Raw genomic sequence first — 20,785 nt, 5'->3', positions numbered from 1 at the left:
TTAACACTATCATCTGTCCTTCAATACAAGGTAAAGTGGTGAAATGTGCGCATGCGCCAGTATTATCTTCGAATCATCTTTAAGGATGAATAATGGACGTCGCTAATAATTGATTGTGTAGCTCTAGTGATCTTAGTAATAGTTATGGCATTATTTAATAATAATAAATAAACTATGTTTTTAACTTTTCAAAAAGAGAAGTACTGAAGGAAAAGGAATGAGAAAGAAAGTTTAACTGTATAAAAACAATAAAGCTCATGTAAGTTGACTACTTGTGGTGTATTGCTATAGTGGTCTACTTAGATAGGTGGTTAACTTTTACATATATGTCTGTATTTTATTATGCGAATGACTGAGATTTAATACTCTTGTTCACTCTCTCAGGCCCTTCTTATTTTAGCATTGCTTTTTCCATCATTAAAACAGTGCTTTCAAATGGCTTCCTTCAAAAGCTTCACTTTCTTGGTAAAGGTAAACGATTTTAAATGTTTTTTCTCGACATTAAAAATGAGATTTCACTATATGTCCGAAACTATTCTTTCAAAAATAATAATTATTAATTATTTAACATCATTATTAATAATTAATTATTTAATTATGTAATAATTAACTATTGTTTAAATTTGAATCGTTAAATATTCTTTGCTATCATAGACATTTTTCATTGTGACTAGGTACAGGTATAAAAATTCACCAAAGCCCAACATGATTCCATCACACCGCATACTCACTAAATGGCTTCCTCGCTGCCATTTGGGTTATACTACGTCCAGCTATGCATTAGGGACATATTTCTATAACACAACTACATTCCCAGCTATTCTAAACGTTAAATAAAACCATGGCAACTACAGCCTTTTTACGTTTCCTTCTGGTTTTGGTGAATGGAGAATTTTATCGCTAAATTTGAAAATTTTTTTAAAACATTTAATTTTGAAAATTATAAACTATCAGTTGGATAATAACACTTTTTGCTAAATAATAAATAATAGTATATAAAATCATAGTATAATGTAATTAAATATTCACTACTTAAATTTTTCCTCACTCTATGGAAGAACCATCTGCTGTAGTTTTGATTTATCTTCTCTAAACAGATTTTTTATTATTTTTTTTAAAAAGTTTCTAATAATAACGAATTTCTAAATTTTTTCATCTTTGATTACGTGTAGTTTTGTATTTTATTTTTTTTCAACTGTCAAACGATCAATCTATTTGTAAATTTAAGTTGTTCGAGGAAAAAAAAATTAAAAATTAAAACTTTCTTTCACAAACATTTTCTTAATTACTCAAATAACCTGACATTATATGAGAAACATGAAAAAAGAAAACTCTCGAATTTAAATTTTTATGTCGAAAGTAATAATTCAAATAGCTTAGAAGGTTTTATGTGAAATATATTTTACATTTTTTATAATACATTATTTTTGGTACATCGATTCCCTTATGCTCTTCAAAATGGAATATTTCTTAAAATAAGAAAAAATGTCATTGGTATACAATATAGTACAAGGCACCACCATATGATGTAATCTTGGACAATTAAAAAAATTTGAGTTGTTTCTCCTTATTAGTTGAGTGATGCTGAATATTCGTGCCATTAAAACTCATTTATTTAGACAACTTTCATAAGCCAATCATAAATGTCATACTAAAGAATAGTTTAGGGGAACGTTTAAAAAAATGCGGATTTACTATGAGCATAAAATGTTTTACATATTGTGAGGGACATAGTCCACAGGAAATTATATTACTGCCAACTGTTGTGTAGGATCTGTTGCACATACCTTAATCCGGTCTCATGCAATTTTTTGGCTTTTGTTAAGCCTAACAGAGATTATGTGTGGAAAATGCACACTTAAAAATAAAAATTAGGTATCAAAGGAAATATTGAAAGGTATCAAAACTGAATGCCAAATTTTTATACTCGGTGGTGCAAATAATTACACTAATTTCTACATATAATCAGAGCCTGACAAAGGCAGGGGCATACGGGGCAGTTGCCATGGGGCCCACATCAGAGGGTGCCCCAAAATCGAATGCAAACTTTAATTTAGGTTTCCTTCTTTAATAAACTTTTTTAAATCAAAATATCAGTACAGTGTAAAATCTGTCAGTTTTATGTTAGACTCTTCATTAATCTATTTAAGGAACACAAAAAAATCTATGTTTCCTAAATCCATGGCGCTCTAGTGCGGAATTCAGCAACATTTTCGCAATTACGATGGACAAAAATTTGTCCAATCAAAATCCTGTATTTTTACTAATCGTAAGATGCGATATGTCTACAAAAATATAGGCTTCTGATTGACTTAATTGAGCCATTGTATAATTGCGAACATTTAGCTGAATTCTGCCTTAATGTCAGCAAGGATATGAATTTTTTGCAGCTAGATGACAAAGTTAACAATCAGAAAACTACATTCGGCATGATGGACAAAGAATTGTCAGAAAATCAATAAAATGGACAGAACGATATTTCGTCTGACCATTGGAGGGGGGTGGACTTTATAGCTATTTTGTGTTCTAGTCAATTTTCTTGTTATATATGTATAATGAGGTGAAAAATTTAAATACCTCAATAAAGTTCAATTCTTCATTACTGAAGTAGAGAAGCAGAGGAAGGCCCCCAAAGAAGTTTTCGCCCCCAGCCCCAATTAGGCTAAGTCGGGCCCTTCATATGATACTAGAACAATACTTCAAAGTTGGGCTTTCCTCGTGAATAAGTAAAGATTTGAGTCACTAATTCATTTTCTGCATCGATGTAATTCGTCTTTTAAATTAACTTTATCTTTAAACAGATTTGTCCTATTTATTCTTTCTTAAATGTGCACTTTTTGTAAAATGGAATTTCGTATTGTTACTGTTAGATGAATGGAAGGAAAAACTTTTAGAAAAAATTGACAAAGATGTTCTACCTGCTTTTCTTGGGGGATCTAGGACCGATCCAGATGGTAACCCTTTGTGTACTAGTTTTGTAAGTTAAACTATTTGTTGCTTCACATATTATTACTATGCAGTATTTCAATTTCATTGTTTATGTAACTAATTTTACTTGTTTGTTTACATAACTTGCTTATAAAACAANTTTGTTTTTGTTTCGTCAGCATTCTTTATTTTACGTTTCTTAGTTTCTAAATAATGTTTTTTATTCAAACTTGAAATTTTTTGATAAAAATTGTGGTCAAAAAACTTTTTTTACAAAATTAAATTTCATAAAATTATGAGGCTTATGTATACTTTTTGTTTATTTTAATTTTTGAAGCAATATCATTCTTAAAACTATGGAATGTGAAGTTTAAACAGGCCTTTTATGTTATATCATTAAATTTAGTAAAACTATTTCTCGGGCATTAGGTTTTAACTCTTATAAGAATATACATATTTTTTTTCTGTTAATGTACAAATATTTTTCCGATATGTTTTGGATATTCCTTCTCTAATGAAAAGAGATACCATTTTGTTTTCGTTTGCATAAGAAATAATACCAAATATTTTTCTTTTTTAAATTTAATTAGCCATAATAAAGGAACGTTGCAATGCTACGTGCTACATTAAAGACGTCTCTAGAGTAACTGAATCACTGTTCATATGGAAATCGCAGGTATCCGTCACATACAACAACGCCCCCTATAGTTCGTTGCGATCGCGAATAACAAAACACTTCGTTTCATGTTTATTTGTTGCTAGAAGTCAGGCTCGCAGAAAATGCTTTATACTAGGTAGTTAAATTTAGTAGGAATAACACGACCTGTGACGTAGTCTATAGTATACCCAATTATAGGTTAGCACAAATAAATATAGTTTTTGAAGATTTCATTGCTGAGACAGTTGTCATTTGAAAACTGTTAGATTGCTTATTATTCGAATTCATTCATTTTATTTCTTTCATTTGAAAAAAAAAGATTTTTGTTTCAAATTTTATAATTTTTATATTTCTTATTTGTTTCATTTTTATTGCTCTTTTTATTATTTAAAATATATACGTGAATTTTCGGTTTAGCAAATTTGCGACCACAGTCATTTCTTTTTGTTTGTGAGAGAGAATATTTGAAAAAATATGCCACCTAAACGAATCGCTCTTAGTCGATCGACATCTCAAGCGCGCAAAAAGAGAACTACCCGTGTTTCAGAAAAATTGGAGCAACGGGAAAAAAGACTTGAAACTAATCGAGAACACAATGCTTTAGCCTGTTCCTTAGAAACGTCTGAGCAACAGGAAAGAAGACTGATAACAAAACAACTACGCACTGCGGTTCGTCGAAGACATCCGAGCAACGGGAAGCAAGAATGAAAGCCGATCGAGAACGCACTTAGCTATTCAGACGCTGACAATACTCTGATTTGAATCTCAGCGCATTTCACTATGATCCGACAACCAAGTATAGTCTTCACCCAAGCGTCATCATCGGAAAAATGGATCAATTATGTACGTTTTGCAATGCTCTGAAATTTAAGAATGAAACAGCTGGAATTTTCTGTTCTGGAGGCAAAGTGAAACTACCAGATTTAACGTCGCCAGCCGAGCCATTTTCAACGCTCTTATCAGGTCAAACAAGTCAACCGAAACATTTTTTGGCGAATATACGCAGTTACAATTCGTGTTTCCAAATGACTTCATTCGGTGCTACACGTATCGTGAACGAGAATTGCATGCCAACATTCAAAGTGCAAGGCTAAATTTATCATCGTGCAGGATCACTTCTTCCATTGCCTGGCGCAGATCATAAATTTCTACAGATTTATTTTATGGGTAACGCAATTGATCAAGTCAATCAACGTTGTCAGTTAAACAATGGCACTAAGCGAGAAATTGTTACCGCATTACAAAATTTTTTCAATCAACATAATCAGTTAATTAGACTGTTCAGAACTGCCCTTGACAAAATGCCTTCCGATAACTACAAAGTTGTTATTAGAGCTGACAAAACACATGCAGGCCACCACAAAGGAAAATACAATGCACCAACATTGGACGAGGTGGCTATTGGTGTTGTTGGCGATTAATTTACCTCCCGCGATATAGCTCTTTATCGCAGAAATGGTGACGTTCAAAGAGTTTCAGAAACACATCGATCCTATGATACATTGCACTATCCTATTTTATTTTGGCAAGGAGAGGATGGATACCATTTTAACATAAAATTGAGAAATCCACAAACAGGCGAGAAAACCAATAAGAAAGTTAGTGCCATGAATTTTTATGCATATAGATTAATGTTTCGCCAAAACGCTGATAATCACATCTCAAAATGTCGACAATTTTTTCATGAATACATTGTCGATATGTATGCGAAAATTGAAACCGAACGTCTACTGCATATTAAATTAAATCAAACCAAATTACGTTCAGAAGAATACATTCATTCACGGGATGCAATAATTAATGATGGTAACGTTAATCCAAATGATATGGGGAAAATGATTATACTGCCGGCTACATTTACAGGGAGTCCAAGACACATGTATGAATATTCACAGGATGCCATGACATATGTTCGCGCATATGGACTCCCAGATTTATTTATTACATTTACATGCAATCCTGCTTGAGTTGAAATTAAAGAGCTTTTGTTAATAGGACAATCATCATCGGATCGTCATGATATTACCGCACGTGTGTTCAAACAAAAATTAAAATCTTTACTTGATTTCATTGTGAAGTGCCATGTTTTTGGAGACACACGGTGTTGGATGTACTCTATTGAATGGCAAAAAAGAGGATTGCCACATGCACACATTCTGATTTGGCTTATTGAAAAAATCACACCATGCCAAACTGATCAGATCATATGAGCAGAAATACCTGATGTCGCCATTGATCCAGTCTTATTTGTGACCATCATTCAAAATATGTTTTATGGTCCGTGTGCTTCACCATACATGTCTGTTTGAAAATGCACTAACGGTATCCTAGAGAATTAACTGCTTTGACTATCACGGATTTTTTCACCTTTAAATAAAATTCTCATTTCAAATCATAATCACAAATCTCATTTAAACACCCAGATACATAAATTCAAATTCAAATTGGAAGCGTTGCAACGCGCGCAGGGTACAGATAGTATAGTATAATAGTTAATTGAATATTCACTACTTACATTTTCCCTCACTCTATGGAAGAACCATCTGCTGTAGTTTTGATTTACCATCTTTTTTTCATCTTTAATTACGTGTGGTTTTGCATTTTTTTTTTCAACTGTCAAGAGATCAATACCTTCTACTTGTAAGCTTAAGTTGTTTGAGGACAAAAATGTAAAAATTAAAACTTCCTTTCACAAGCAATTTCTTAATTACTCAAATAACCTGATCTTATATGCGAAACAAGAAAAAAAAACTCACGAATTTAAATTTTTTATGGCGAAAGTAATAATTCAAATAGCTTAGAAGGTTTTATGTGAAATATATTATACATTTTTTATAATACATTATTTTTGGTATATCAATTCCCTTATACTCTTCAAAAAAGAATGTTTCCTAAAATAAGAAAAATTGTCATTGGTACAATATAGTACAAGGCACCACCGTATGATGAAATCTTGGACAATTAAAAAAAAATTGAGTTGTTTCTTTTAATTAGTTGAAAAAAGTTGAATATTCGTGCAATTAAAACTCATTTTTTTAGACAGCTTTCATAAGCCAATCATAAATGTCATGCTAAATAGTTTAGGGAAACGTTTAAAAAAAAAGGAGCTGATTTTCTATGAGCATAAATTTTTTTTACATATTGTGAGGGATATAGTCTACAGGAAATCATATTGCTGCCAACTGTTGTGCAGGATCTGTTGCACATACCTTTATCCGGTCTAAAGTTAATCCGGTCTCATGCAATTTTTTGGCTTTTGTTAAGCCTAACAAAGATTATGTGTGGAAAATGCACACTTAAATGAAAATAATGTATCAAAGAAAATCTTGAAAGGTATCAAAACTGAATGCTCGGAGGTGCAAATAATTACACTAGTTTCTACATGTAATCAGAGCCTGACGAAAGGCAGGGGCATACGGGGCAGTTGCCATGGGGCCCACATCAGAGGGTGCCCCAAAATCGAATACAAACTTTAATTTAGGTTTCCTTCTTTAATAAACTTTTTTTTAAACAAAATATCAGTACTGTGTATCAGTATAAAATCTGTCAGTTTTCTGTTAGCTTCTTTATTAATCTATCGTAGGAACAGAAAAAGTCTATATTTAAATCTATGGCTCTCTAGTGCGGAATTCAGCTACATTTTCGCAATTATGATGGACAAAAATTTGTCCAATGAAAAGCCTGTATTTTTATAAATCGCAAAATGCGATATGTCTACGTCTACAAATATACAGGCTTCTGGTTGACTTAAATGAGCCATAGTAATTGCGAAAATTAGCTGAATTCTGCCTTAATGTCAGCAAGGATATAAATTTTTCGTAACTGGATGACAAAGAGGGGAGGAGTGGACTTTATAGCTATTTCAGGTTCTAGTCAATTCTCTTGTTATATATGTACAACGAGGTGAAAAATTTAAATACCTCCATAAAGTTCAATTCTTCATTATTGAAATAGTGAAGCAGAGGGAGGCCCCCAAAGAAGTTTTGCCCCGGGCCCCAATTAGGCTAAGTCGGGCCCTGCATATGATACCATGTACAATGCTTCAAAGTTTGGCTTTCCGCGTGAATAAGTAAAGATTTCAGTCACTAGTTCATTTTCTGCATCGATGTTATTCGTCTTTCAAATTAACTTTATCTTTAAATAGATTTGTCCGGTTTTATTCTTTCTTAAATGTGCACTTTTTGTAAAATGGAATTTCGTATTGTTACTGTTAGATGAATGGAAGGAAAAACTTTTAGAAAAAATTGACAAAGATGTTCTACCTGCTTTTCTTGGGGGATCTAGGACCGATCCAGATGGTAACCCTTTGTGTACTAGTTTTGTAAGTTAAACTATTTGTTGCTTCACATATTATTACTATGCAGTATTTCAATTTCATTGTTTATGTAACTAATTTTACTTGTTTGTTTACATAACTTGCTTATAAAACAAGTTTACTGGTAGTTTGAGTGCTAACCTCTTATCTAACAGGTATACTATTCTTGCTGGTAAAATTGTAGAATCGGGGGACCTTTGGATTGGCGACAAATTTCAATTCCAAATTATTAGACGCGCTATAAGATTCTATGTAAAATCTTAATTATCAGATGATACTATACAGCTTTATTGTTTTTAAGCTGCAGTAACCAGTTTGCACTTGTTTACGTTCGTGTATCAATTGGTTAACATTGTAATGCAATACGTTAAAAATAAATGCAAATAGGAAGTATATAAAAAATCCCCTGAATAAAAACCCATTATATTTATGTTTAAATATAAAAGTATTGCATTTAAACTCGTGCAAAGCATGTAATTATTAAGACCTTACAGTGCTTCTAATAATTTGGTTTAATTATTATAATATACTAATATAATACCTTATATAATAGACATTCTATATTTATATAATATATCGTCTTATTTAACCAATTGATACAAGAAAGTAAACAAGTGCAAACCGGTTTCAGTCACGTGAAAACAATAAAGCTGCACAGTATCACCTGATAATTAAGATTTTACATGGAATCATATAGTGTGTCTAATAATTTGGCCAGAAACTGTACATAAGGCATTTTTTTTCAAATTGCCAAATATCAGAGAGGCTTTAACTTTTGCTGTAATTTATAATTTGGAAAGCTGGAAGGTCAATCCTCTATATTGTATCTTTTATATTCCGTATATCTAATCTAGTTTTATGTTTCAATTTGATGAAAGATGCAATAACAACTGGTTATTTTTTTTTAGATTAGACACGGAAAGAAAATTCCTGAAGAACTGTATTTAAAGCAAAGATCATTAATAAACGAAAAGGGAGTAAGAAAACTAAATGTGACCAGATCATCTTTCTCTGAAGTGATGCTTTTAGTTCACGAACCAAATACGTTTATTGAGTGGGAATTTGAAACAGCTAGCAGGAGTATAGGTTTTGGTCTCTTCTTTAAAAACGAATCAAACTCATGCATGGAAATAGAAGAACTAATTGAACTACAAAGATTTGAAGCTACTCTTGAAACAGGCATTTACAAGTGCATTAAAACAGGAACATGTAAGCACAAAAGTTTCGATCAATTGTTTTATGATTGTGATTGATTGTTTTTCCATTATTATTGTATTTTTTTTACATTTCAAAGAATTTTTTGAAGAAAATATTTGATTGCAAATTGAATTTTAGAAAATTTTTTTCAAGCAAATTTTGGTCATCAATATCATTGAAATATTTAACAGAGTAAAAAAATATTTCTTACAAAGATTAGAATTAACAGAAACGAATGACAAGATTTTAAATACTTATAACTATAAGAAATAAGCAAAATTAAAAGAAATTGTAAGTCTTTTCCGCCAACGAAAGCCCATCCTTTTAGTTTTGCGTGTGTGCGCTAACTCACACATTAGCTTTCAAATCATTGGAATGCGAAATTGACAGTGGTTTAACCTTAATCACAAGTATATCAAGTTTCATGAACTTTAGACCAAAAGTTTTCTTTTCTTATGAGTGGTATCCATAAATATTGCGAGAATTTTGAAAAATCATCTGCGAATGGTTTGGAATCATGAGCAGTGTGAAACGACAAAATGTAATGAACGTAATTTCGCAAATTTTGTTTGAATATTTTTTCTTTGCTTGGCTAAACATGTTCGGCTCAGACGAACCCTAATAATCAGTCTAGTACGAAAAATTAAAAAAAATCAAGTAATTCTAATATAATTTTAAGAGAAAATAACGTCTATTATATTTATCGAAAAGGCTCTGGATGGCGACATTTTTTCTGACATGGCTCTATTTCAGCTGTGTGTCTTGTCGCATGAGAGTAATAGTTTATAGTTCGTTCACCAAGAGTTGGCACTTGGCACCACCTCCTCGGACGAAGAGTTCATTTCAGATCAGGAGTAAGAGGAGAAACGTCTCCGCGCTTGAAATTGAGACAACCCTTAATGCGCGCCAAGCGCAAACTGAAAATTCTTTTCCAGTCACTTACTTCGTTTTATCATCTGCTATTATACCTTTCGTTACTCTAGCTAATTAGATATATTGTAGCAAAATATCTCAACAAAGGACAAATTATTCACTCGAAAGAGCGAAATATCGTCAAATTCATGAAGTATTTTATGTTAAAAAATGCACATAAAGAGTGCGAAATAAATATTTTTGTCATACAATCGCCAAATAGCAACCTTATTTAGGATTGTTCAAATCTTCCCTCCAAAATAGCTTAATAGTATCGTCGGATACCACGTGATGAAGGCGGAGCCAAGTGCCATCTCCTTGTGAACGAATTCGAATTATACCAGTGATTGCAGTCGTGTTCCGACCTGAATTAGGTCATCCTCTCATCTGATTTTGAAGCCTCTGTTTTGTTATATTAATCTGTTATTTACGTAGTATTTATTAAATCTGAGTGCTGTGAATCGTTCCATTATCTGGAAGTTTCAGCTAATAAAATTATGAAGCCTGGTTTACTCATCTCCAATCTAAACGAATCCATTTTCTTGGTACAACTTAATTGTATAATAGATGTTGGTTGTGTAACACACACGAAAGGGTTACACATGTTCATTAAACTTTTGTAATTGAAAAAATAGATTGAAATACTTTTCTTTAAATTGGTCCATCATTTATTTTAACAAGTGTACTAGTTTCGAATATTTAAATATTTAAAATGTTTTTGTAATCCCTGTAGATAGATAGCGTCTTAAGAATTATTTTAAGAAACAATCATATATCACGTGAGTACTTGCGAGTCACGTAAGAAGTTACTGTTTTGTATAACCTGTAAGTGAAGAAATTATCGACGTTCTTAAGATTGTCGTCATATAATGCTCTTTATTACTGACGAATTTTGCTTTTCAGCAAATATTATGCTCTTTTCATTTTATTTGTAATTGTAATTCATGTTTTTTTTCGCAGCAAAGGGTAACTTTAAGCATTTTAAAGGCTACGGCACCATATTTACTTCTATTGGTTCGGTTGACAAGTAACGTTTTTTTTGTCGCTAAATGACCTTGTCATACTCAGTTACTCAAACGTCACACTGAATAAATTGCAGTGTGTTAATGTCAATTTTTAATTGTTTAATCAGATAACACTTTTTGCCACTCCACTATACGGCTTTCAGAAATTAAAACTGACAGACGCATACTTACTTTGAATATAGCACTTACATTAATGTTGAAGTATAAATCAATATTCCTATTCATTTGTACATTTCAGATGGATAATAAGTAAATGTATGCTTGAGAACTAATGTTTTATTATATAATCATAATCCCCCCTTAGAATAGCTATTATAAAAAAATAATAAATAAAAGCGTGACATGATTTTATAACCGTCGTTAAACAGTCGACCCAAATTTTCGGTTTACAACTATTAATGTTCAACTTCGTAACCTTGTAATTTTGAACCCAATCAAGACAAGGGAACTCCTGTATCAAGTATTGGGAGAAATTTGCCGTCGTGGAGGACTTTTTGATGGAACTAACCTGCATTTGCGTTACATGGAGAGGAAGACCACGAGAGCCTCCCAAGGTTAGCCTGATGGCAAGGGGACTCTAGCCCATGATCCGTCTACCACTGAGGATATTTCACGTCAGCACTGTGGTCGNCGCAATTTCTGTCTTTTGCATCATTTATATAATATTTTTTTTAATGTTTAGAATTTGTGTAATTTTCAAAATTTCCCACGATTTTTCCGCGAATTTGTGGTCTTTTTTTCCCGCGACAAATTGGCAGCCCTACCCATGATCCGTCTACCACTGAGGTTATTTCACGTCAGCACTGTGATCGGTGCAAGCTGGATGCGAAATTCATATTGACCAGCCATCGCTGGGATTCGAACCCGGTTCACCTCATTGGAAGGCGAACGCTGCAGTTCCTAGTAAGAAGTAAAATAATAACAAGCAAAAGATGGCTTATAACAAGGTTTTATACTACAATAAATTTTACTTAACGCTGTTTTTCGAAGCTCTGTCGCCAAGGAATATAAAAAAGCCATAATTCAAGATCCTTACACTAGAAACAAAGTGATGATTTTAAACTATATATAAAAATCTTGCCGTGAAGAATTATCTCGGCTTTAGAACAGACAAATAACTAAAATATTTCAAAAGGTTATTAAACTTTTTTAAAAATCGGCAATTTGGTGACATTATTCCACCTAGATGAAAATTTTCAAAATTACTGCCTTATTCTCAGTTTTTGCAAATTTTTATGAGTTCAGGTAATGCAGCATTTGAGAAAGTTTTTAAATATTAAAAAATGAGACTACAAACGCTTTTAAGTTTCACAGAGCTGCGGACGTTTTGAGCCATTTTCAAAATAAGCGTTAGACAATGCTGGTTATAGTTAGGCTAAACTTAATCTAACAGTCATAAGTAACAGTTGCAAATCATCACAGCAGTTATAAAAATAGCATATTATTCGCAAAAAAGTACCATTTCATATTACGGAGCTTTCGAAGAACAGTTTTAAAAATTTAATCAGTTTTGAATATTGGGAGGCTTCGTCTACTGCTCGCTCCGCCAAACTAGAAAATCAGCCCAAAACCTGGAGGAAAAAAAACTCAAAATCCTTAGCAATTTTTATTAAGAAAAAGTAAAGTCTTTGTTAAGTTTTAGAAAAGATGAAGGAAAATTCCTTTTGATTTTTAGGATGAAAAATACGAAATTTTGAGTCAAAACGCTTAAACCTTTTACAGTTTTTTTAAAGGCTTTGTGCCGGAAGCTCTTCTGCTGGAATTTCAAAAATTCCTATGAATTTTGGAAAGAAAATTACGCTTTTTGAATTTTTTTTCTTTAGGAAATTCTGGGAGAAAGCTACATTCTTTTTTAAGATTTATTTAATTTCCAGTCGGCGTGTTAATAAGTTTTAATTTCAAAATTAATAATTTAATCTTAATTTAAACAGCAGAAAAATGTCGCTAATTTTTTATTGCATATTTTATTACTGTATATTAAAAAAATTAACAATTTACGTAAAATTATGTAAGTTTATGTAACTAACGTAGCTAAAATTCTGCCCAAGTATTTTTTTTCTTGTTGATAATTTAGTGTTACGAAAATATTTACATACACAAATAGATAAAAAGATTCGATAATAGGAACATTCTAATCATAAAGTTTTTAAATACTTATCCGTAATAACTAATAATAAGATAAAAATACTTTTTGCAAATAACACGCGTTGCCTTTACAATGTTCTAAGAACTGAGATATCCTTTAATTTTGCTCATTTCTGTTGCGCTTCAATGATACAGGTTGTAAAAAAAAACATATTGTATTTAAAGATATTATGACGGAATAGTTCGAATAGTTGTAACAATTTTACAAGTTCAACCTTATTTCAACGAAACTTTCAGCATACGAACAATTTCGTGTATTTCACGAACTAAATCGAGCGCAACTTGGCTATTGTTTCTTGCCTATCAAACCCTTTATACAATCTTCTCTGTAAGAAAATTTAAACTTTAATTTAACCTTTCATTTCCTCGGACCGCATATGTGAACCTTTGCTTTTTAGCTTCGAAAAAACAGCCTCTTAAATTAGCTTCTAAAGTATGTAATTTTATATTGCAAATTGTAAAATTTGAACAGAATCGGTCGAATAGTTGAGAAATTAAATTTTAAGTATATGACTTCTTTGAAATTCAATTTCTCAGAAACTATTCGACCGGTTTTGCTCAGATTTTGTATTTTGCTATATAAAATAACATTCTTTAAAATTATGTAAAAAAAATTTCATTCATACCTTACAATTCAAAACTGTTTCGACCATTTTTAAATAAAATAATAAAAAAATATTTTTGGATGAACAAATTTTATAGTTGTGGGTAAAAATGTTTCAATTAGCTTAAAAAGTGTTCGAGATCTAGCGAAATAAGCACAAATTTAAATTAACATTAAGGTGTCCAAACTTTGGAGCGCTCTTCTAACCAAACTATTGGGACAATATTTCCCAGATTGCAGCTACCCTTTATATTTTGGCGATCAGAATTCCGAATCTGTCGAAAAAAGGTATTTTTATTCAGGGAAATAGTTTTTTGTGTCCGATTTCGTAACTTAAAGTTCCGTCTGTACTCATTAATTAGCATATTTGAGGTCACCCCCTCGAGCCACTATTGAGTCTTGGAACGTAAAAATCCGATTATCAGATCAAAGGTAACTTAGGGTGTTCCGGTTTATTTGTGGCGCACTGCACATACATACATTTAATAATTTTAACTTGTGAATTTTCCCTTTTTTTAAAATTTGCAATGAAGAATTAATTATTTTTTTTAAAAAGTTAATGTTAGATTCATTTTAATAATTATTTATTTTGCGTCATTTGCATAATTAAATTAGCTTTTAAACTGAGATTCCATGTAGTAATGCTTCGGTTTTCATTTAGTATTTCATCTCATTGTAAGAAAACTTTTTTTAAATTTTTTTTAAAAACATTTTTATATCTTTTCATCATTGTATTTAAATAGACCATAATACAACGTTATGCATGATCTTTCTTACTTTTGTTGCAGTTTAACATTTCAAATATTTTTATAATTTTACTCTGTTAAAGCCTGAAGTCCACGTATGTGGACCTAAAATTATTAGATCTCTGGCAGTATAATTCATACACTGGTGGACAAAATTAAGAGATGGAAGATATTTTCCCAAATATCTCAAAAAATACTGAATATAAATAAATAAAATTTGGTATGGATATAGCTTATTCCATGATAATAACGTATGCAAAACAAAAATGAAAGTGCCATTCACTGGCAAGACCTATTGCCAATAAATCCAATGTAGTCTGAACTTAAGGATAAAAGATGACAATAAAAGTGAGGCTTGTACAGTGTGTGTTGCCTCTAGTATGGTGTATGGTCACCCCTGACAGACAGACAGCATGCACAACGAGTATGCATGCTGTTAATAAGGGAGTTAAGGAGGACTTGTGGAAGACCCTCCCATTCTTCCACCAGAGCAATTTTTAACTCCAGAATGGTTCTGGGGGGAGGTTGGCGCATCGCAATAGCTCTCCCAAGAGCATCCCAAGCATGTTCAATAGGATTCAGGTCAGGGGATTTGGCTGGCCAATCCATTCGTTGAATATCCTCGCTTTCCAGATACTCATCAACCATGAGAGCCCTATGTGGTCGCGCATTGTCGTCCATAAAAATGAACTCAGGGCCAACAGCGCCCCTGAAAAGACGCACATAGGGCTCTAGGACCTCCTGCCTGTACCTCTGGGCATTCACGGAACCATTGTCAAACACATGGAGCGGTGTGCGGGTATCTTGCATGTGCGAATGAATGTGCGAAAATGCTTTCCATCTCTTAATTTTGTCCACCAGTGTAGTTTGTTTATCTTATTATGACTTATGACAGTAAAATAGAAATTCGGAACTGAAAAATATTTTTTCGCTATCTCCCTTTATACTTCAGTTGTGAAGAGCGTATTCATACTCGGCCATGTAACATAACATACTTTATTACCATGCCAACGAAAATAATTATAAAAAAATTAGGGGGATCACAATGTGGCATAATATGTAAATACGTATATATATATATTTATAAGTGTGTAATATAATGAAAAATTTAAAAATCGGAAATTGTTTCTCACTTTACTGTATATATAAATGGTCCCAAATATCACCGTAATATTAACCTATAACTTTCAAACTAGGCTAGATGTAATATCGTAGTATACTATATTACCATACCAAAGGAAATTATTATAGACAAATAAAATGGCGTAAAAGTTAATGTATTATTTGTTAAAAAGAATTTTTAATTATTGCTGATTTAAACTTTTATACTTTCCTTTACATTTCTTTTATTAAAGCTGTATATTTCCGTTAAAAAACCATTACTTTCTAAGAAAAATATTGGAACCTTAATAAAAGCTTCACCTCTTGACTCTATCAAATATGACTTCATTCTAAATTTCATAAACCACAAAATTAAGGAAAAACTTACTGACAATAATCTTAAATAAAACTATTTCAATCTTGTGCATTTCCTTATCTATAACTTCATGCGTGTTTTTATGAACATTTCTCCCCTTGCATTTACTCTTACATTTCTTTAACAAAACTATTAAAATTTATGCAAAGGTTTCGAGAGGATTCTTTTACTTGAGTGCCTGCAAATCCACTTTATTGATTCACATTCATTATTATTATAATTTTTTTTTATTATTTAAAAGAAATATTGTTTTTCCAGAAATTAAACATAGTCTTGTTAATGAAATATATAATTTTAATTTTACGTAAGCATATTTTGTTAATATGTTAATCTTAAAGAAAATTATGCTTTACATCTATGATTAAAGCGATATCTTTTAAGAAAATAAAGATCGACTTGTTGATGAAATATATAATTTAAATTTTACGTAAGCATATTTTGTTAATATGCTTACGTAAAATTTAAATTATATATTTCATCAACAAGACGATCTTTATCTATGATTGATTAACGAAAATTATGCTTTACATCTATGATTAAAGCGATATCTTTTAAGAAAATAAAGATCGTCTTGTTGATGAAATATATAATTTTAATTTTACGTAAGCACATTTTGTTAATATGTTAATCGTAGCGAAAATTATGATTTACATCTTAACAAGACATAAACGGTTGTTAATATGTTTTGATAATATGTTTGTTAATGTGTTGAATTGCACATTAACGAATGTTAATCGCAAAAAAATTACGCTCGGGGAAACATAACGCTTGGCGCAATGACTTATGACCAGTGGTCGGAAGTAGCGCGCTACATGTAGCGGAGCTAATGTAGTTGCTACTTTTTTCCGTCGTTTGTACTGCAGTGCGTAAGTAATACAATACAAAAAAATAGTATTTTGTGGCTATTCCTTGCAAACCTTTTCTTAGCGTTTGAGTAAAGAAACAAAGTTCAAACGCAAAAAGTTTTTCGAATTTGACGTCAACTCACGCAATAAGAATGTGTCTGTGGCCGAGCGTAAATAAGATCTACATCTGTTGCTCCGGAAAATCAGTGCGAAATCGGTCGAATTATTTCTGAGAAATCGAATTTTAAATATCTGACTTTTTTAAAATTTGATTTCACAGAAACTATGAAGTACGTTTTTGTATCGGATTACGTAACTTAAAATATCGTCTGGATTAATTAATTAGCATATTTGAGATCCCTCCCTCAAACCATTGAGTCCTAGAACGTGAATATCCAATCATTAGATCAAAAGTTATTCAGGATGGTCCTTTATTTGTTTTTCGCCCTTTCTTGGAAGGTATAGAAAAGCATTGATCACTTAAATCACAAATATTTGATAATTTCCTAGCATATCTTAAATTTAATATTCAGTGTCGAGAAAAGCATAGAGTTTGAAGGTTAAAAGAACAAATTCATAAAAACTGCTTAAGAATAAGAGACTATTTTATGAAAACATGACATAAAACTTCGTAATAACTCCTCCTATTTAACCAAGCCAATTTTTTTTAAATTCAAAATCATTTTGAATAATGGTGAAAATTAAGTTTTCCATTTAAGTTTTGTTTTCTAAAAGTAGTGAAGTATTTAGCAGTCGTTACATTTAAAAAAAAGTAGTTGTATTTAACTACATTTGTAATAAGGTAGTTAACTACAAGGAATATGTAGTTTTTACGACCACTGCTTTAGACTAAATCATATTTGCGGGGGAAATAACTCATTTTGTTCATAAATAAAAATGGCTTTTTCCGCATGTCAAAATTTAACTTATTTCATTCTTTCCTGTAAGTTGCAAAGCGGCTATTTTTGCTCCATCTTCAACATTAGCATCATTATAGTTTTATGTCATATTATACTCCCAAATCGTTTGTCTACTCACTTTTCTAATTTCATGTCTCATAATTTTTGTGCAGCAAAACAGAATGCAACGTAAAAAAAAATAACACTGGCGGTGTCACTTTTAAAATGAGAGAAATAAAATTATGATTAACCTTGCTAATGAAGTTAAAAACAAGGTTAACTTTGTACTATATATGAATAAAGCTAAACAATGTAAAATTACTACATAAACAACCATACTATAGTTCTGATTCTGTGTTGAAACTGAAGAAGCTTTTTCGCTTTCAATTGTGTTCAGTGCGCATGCGTCGTCATTGCATGAGTTGCTATGGTGACAGCTGCTGTTTTAGAACTCTTTTTTTTTTTCACTTTTAATTTTGTTACGCATTAGGTTGGTGAGTTTATTTCTTTTTACCAGAGCGTGTATTTTTAATGTTTTTACATAATAATTTTTGTGTCCTATTTACGATTAACTTATTCATAATTACTGTCTTTATAACACATAATAATTTTTGTGTCCTATTTACGATTAACTTATTCATAATTACTGTCTTTATAACGATTTTAATATGAATATGAATACTGAAGAAGGAAAAGAATTTTGTGACGTCTTAACAAACGTATATTTGGCTGGAATTGAAGACCATTCCAGCCCTTTGGACGGCAAGAGAACAGTTGATGCAGCTTTTTCAACCCATGACTTGAAATGTTGTGGTGATTATGACCGTCTGTCCAGTGAAAAAAATTGACCAATGGGTAACTAGTGATCGCAATAATGCGATCACAATTTTTTAGCTATTGTTCTTAAAACAGGTTTTACATTACCTTTAAAATATACTAAGCCTTTTTTCTAGTCTAGTCTGTTTGTAGTTCCTTTTGCATCTATGTATTGCATTTTTTGCTTGAATATTGGATGAAGATTCGTCATCATAGAATCGAAGCTATAATATCTCTCTTCATGAGTCAGTATTTGTATTTTTTTTAAGTTGTTAATCTTTAGCTATTTATCCGTAAAGTAAGCGGTAAGTGCCAATATTTTTCTAAGAACACGCATTCCAAATCTGATTATTCTGACAAGACATCTAAAATCAGCGTAAATTTGTGATCGATAAGATGTTTTAAAGTTTGAAATATGATCCTGCCTTAAATTTGCAATTAAGTTGTCAACTACAGTAAACAATTCCTTTTCTTTTCAGATATTGTTGTTTTTGATAATTCGTTCAGTTGTTTCCATTCAAAGGAAATCTACTACAGAATACGTTTGATAAAGCCTAATGAAGAGAGTTCAAACCTTAATTAGATTGTTTTTTCTCTCCAATTTGTACAGATATCTCTCTGTATAAAATAATTATGTATTCAATGTTTATGAATTTAATATTTTTATTCAATATTGTGTATTCAATATTTTTTGTAAAAATAAATGTTGTGAATTCTTCAGTCTGAGTATCTTTTCAAGTGTATAAAAGTTGTTTTTTGAATACCCCACATAAAAATAACGAATTTTTGCGAATATGTCATTTTCATAACTAAAAGGTCTGTGGAAAAATTATTTGTAACACTTTTTCTGTGAATAATATGATATTTTTATAACTACTGTGAGTGCGCATATTCACAATGCTTTTTTGTGAATAATATGCAATTTTCATAGCTACTGTGAGTTTGCAAAAATTATTCACAACTCTTAGGTCAAGTCAGCGCCCTATATGCTAAATTTGAAAATGGCACAAAATGTCAATACGAAGAAAAGTCACAATTTTGTGCAAATAAAAAGCGTTTGTGGTCTAAATTCTTAATTTTTAAAAACTTACTCCAATGTTGCCTTAAGTGGGTTCATAAAAATTAGTAAAATATGAATTCTGTAGTGTCATAAATGCGGGCTGAAGATCTGGCGAATGCATGGTATTTTTATTACAAGTTTAATAGTTAAAAATTCTTGAATTAGCTAACATAAGTTTTTTGTTCCATAGTATTTTCTGTACATTTTTGTACACTTTCATATGTTCAAGTTTCTAAGTTTTAGATTTTTTTCGCAGGTAAACAAAATGTAACCTACAGTTAAGTTAAGCAAAAGATGTAACGAAAAAAAACATACAATTTGCAACAATTTACGAAATTAAGAAATTACTCGTGTAAGTTCATAAATAAATATGGCCCTATACAGCACTTTAAGATTTAACTATAGTTGTATTTATGAAAGTTGCGGAGTGGTCTACATGGTATTTTTTTATTGCAAGGTTTATAGTTAATAAATCTCGAAATTATTGGATGTTAAAAATTTTAACTCAATCGTGATCCCAAGATATTTTTCTACACCACTGTATTATTTAAACTTTTTGTCTTACAGTTTTTGAGCATCAAAACAAAAGATCACGAAAAGTTGAACACTAAAAACAGCGATGGTTCTTGCGATTTTTTAGCAAGGAAATAAATTTTTTCTACTAACATTGAAAGAAATTTTAAGACTCTACTGGAGAGGCAGGTTATGTCACCAGTATCTCGTACCTTTAGCTACACCAATGGTGACATAAAAAACCAATATGCACTGGTAAGGTTGAAAAAGACTTTTAAATTTTAATGAAAATACATTGAGAAAGGAAATTATCTTTCACTCTGAAGTTAAGAATTATACCTGAAAAAAGCATAACAGGTGTTACAAAAAAAGACCATAGAATAGAAATTTAATAATCTGAGTTAGTGCAGTTACGCAACCTGCACAGTTCGGAATGATGATAAAAACGCGAAGTTTTGATGTTGTTGTTTTCTCTAAAGATATTCGGACAAGACAAGCTCGCCAGCCATCGGCTCTTGCGAATTAATTCAGGATTGAGCAAATTTTCGTTTGACAAGGGTGAAAATACGATTTAGCTTACAAGGGAAACTAGGGAAGTGTGACTCGCCAATTTTGAAATAAACTAGTGGGATGTATGCAGGTGAC

General features: G+C 31.4%; 1 protein-coding gene and 1 long non-coding RNA gene across 2 annotated transcripts in view; both read left to right on the top strand.

Annotated features, from left to right (window-relative positions):
- The window catches only part of LOC107449332 (SEC14-like protein 2), a 29,031-nt gene extending 24,024 nt beyond the window's left edge, over nucleotides 1-5,007 (top strand). The window contains exons 11-13 of the mRNA XM_071183481.1: nucleotides 385-471; nucleotides 2,871-2,977; nucleotides 4,855-5,007. Of these exons, the coding sequence (XP_071039582.1) occupies nucleotides 385-471; nucleotides 2,871-2,977; nucleotides 4,855-5,007 (347 nt within the window). The remainder of the gene's footprint in view (nucleotides 1-384; nucleotides 472-2,870; nucleotides 2,978-4,854) is intronic.
- Nucleotides 5,008-7,624: 2,617 nt separating this feature from the next.
- Nucleotides 7,625-19,287, top strand: LOC139425988 (uncharacterized). The gene is made up of 3 exons (XR_011637202.1): nucleotides 7,625-7,907; nucleotides 8,810-9,110; nucleotides 19,047-19,287. It is a non-coding gene; the product is annotated as an uncharacterized lncRNA (long non-coding RNA).
- The last annotated feature ends 1,498 nt before the right edge of the window (nucleotides 19,288-20,785 follow it).

Source organism: Parasteatoda tepidariorum, chromosome 7 (assembly GCF_043381705.1).
Source record: "Parasteatoda tepidariorum isolate YZ-2023 chromosome 7, CAS_Ptep_4.0, whole genome shotgun sequence".
Lineage (NCBI taxonomy): Eukaryota > Metazoa > Arthropoda > Arachnida > Araneae > Theridiidae > Parasteatoda > Parasteatoda tepidariorum.
Note: the sequence above shows the minus strand (reverse complement) of the source record. Positions and strands in the feature narration are given on the sequence as shown.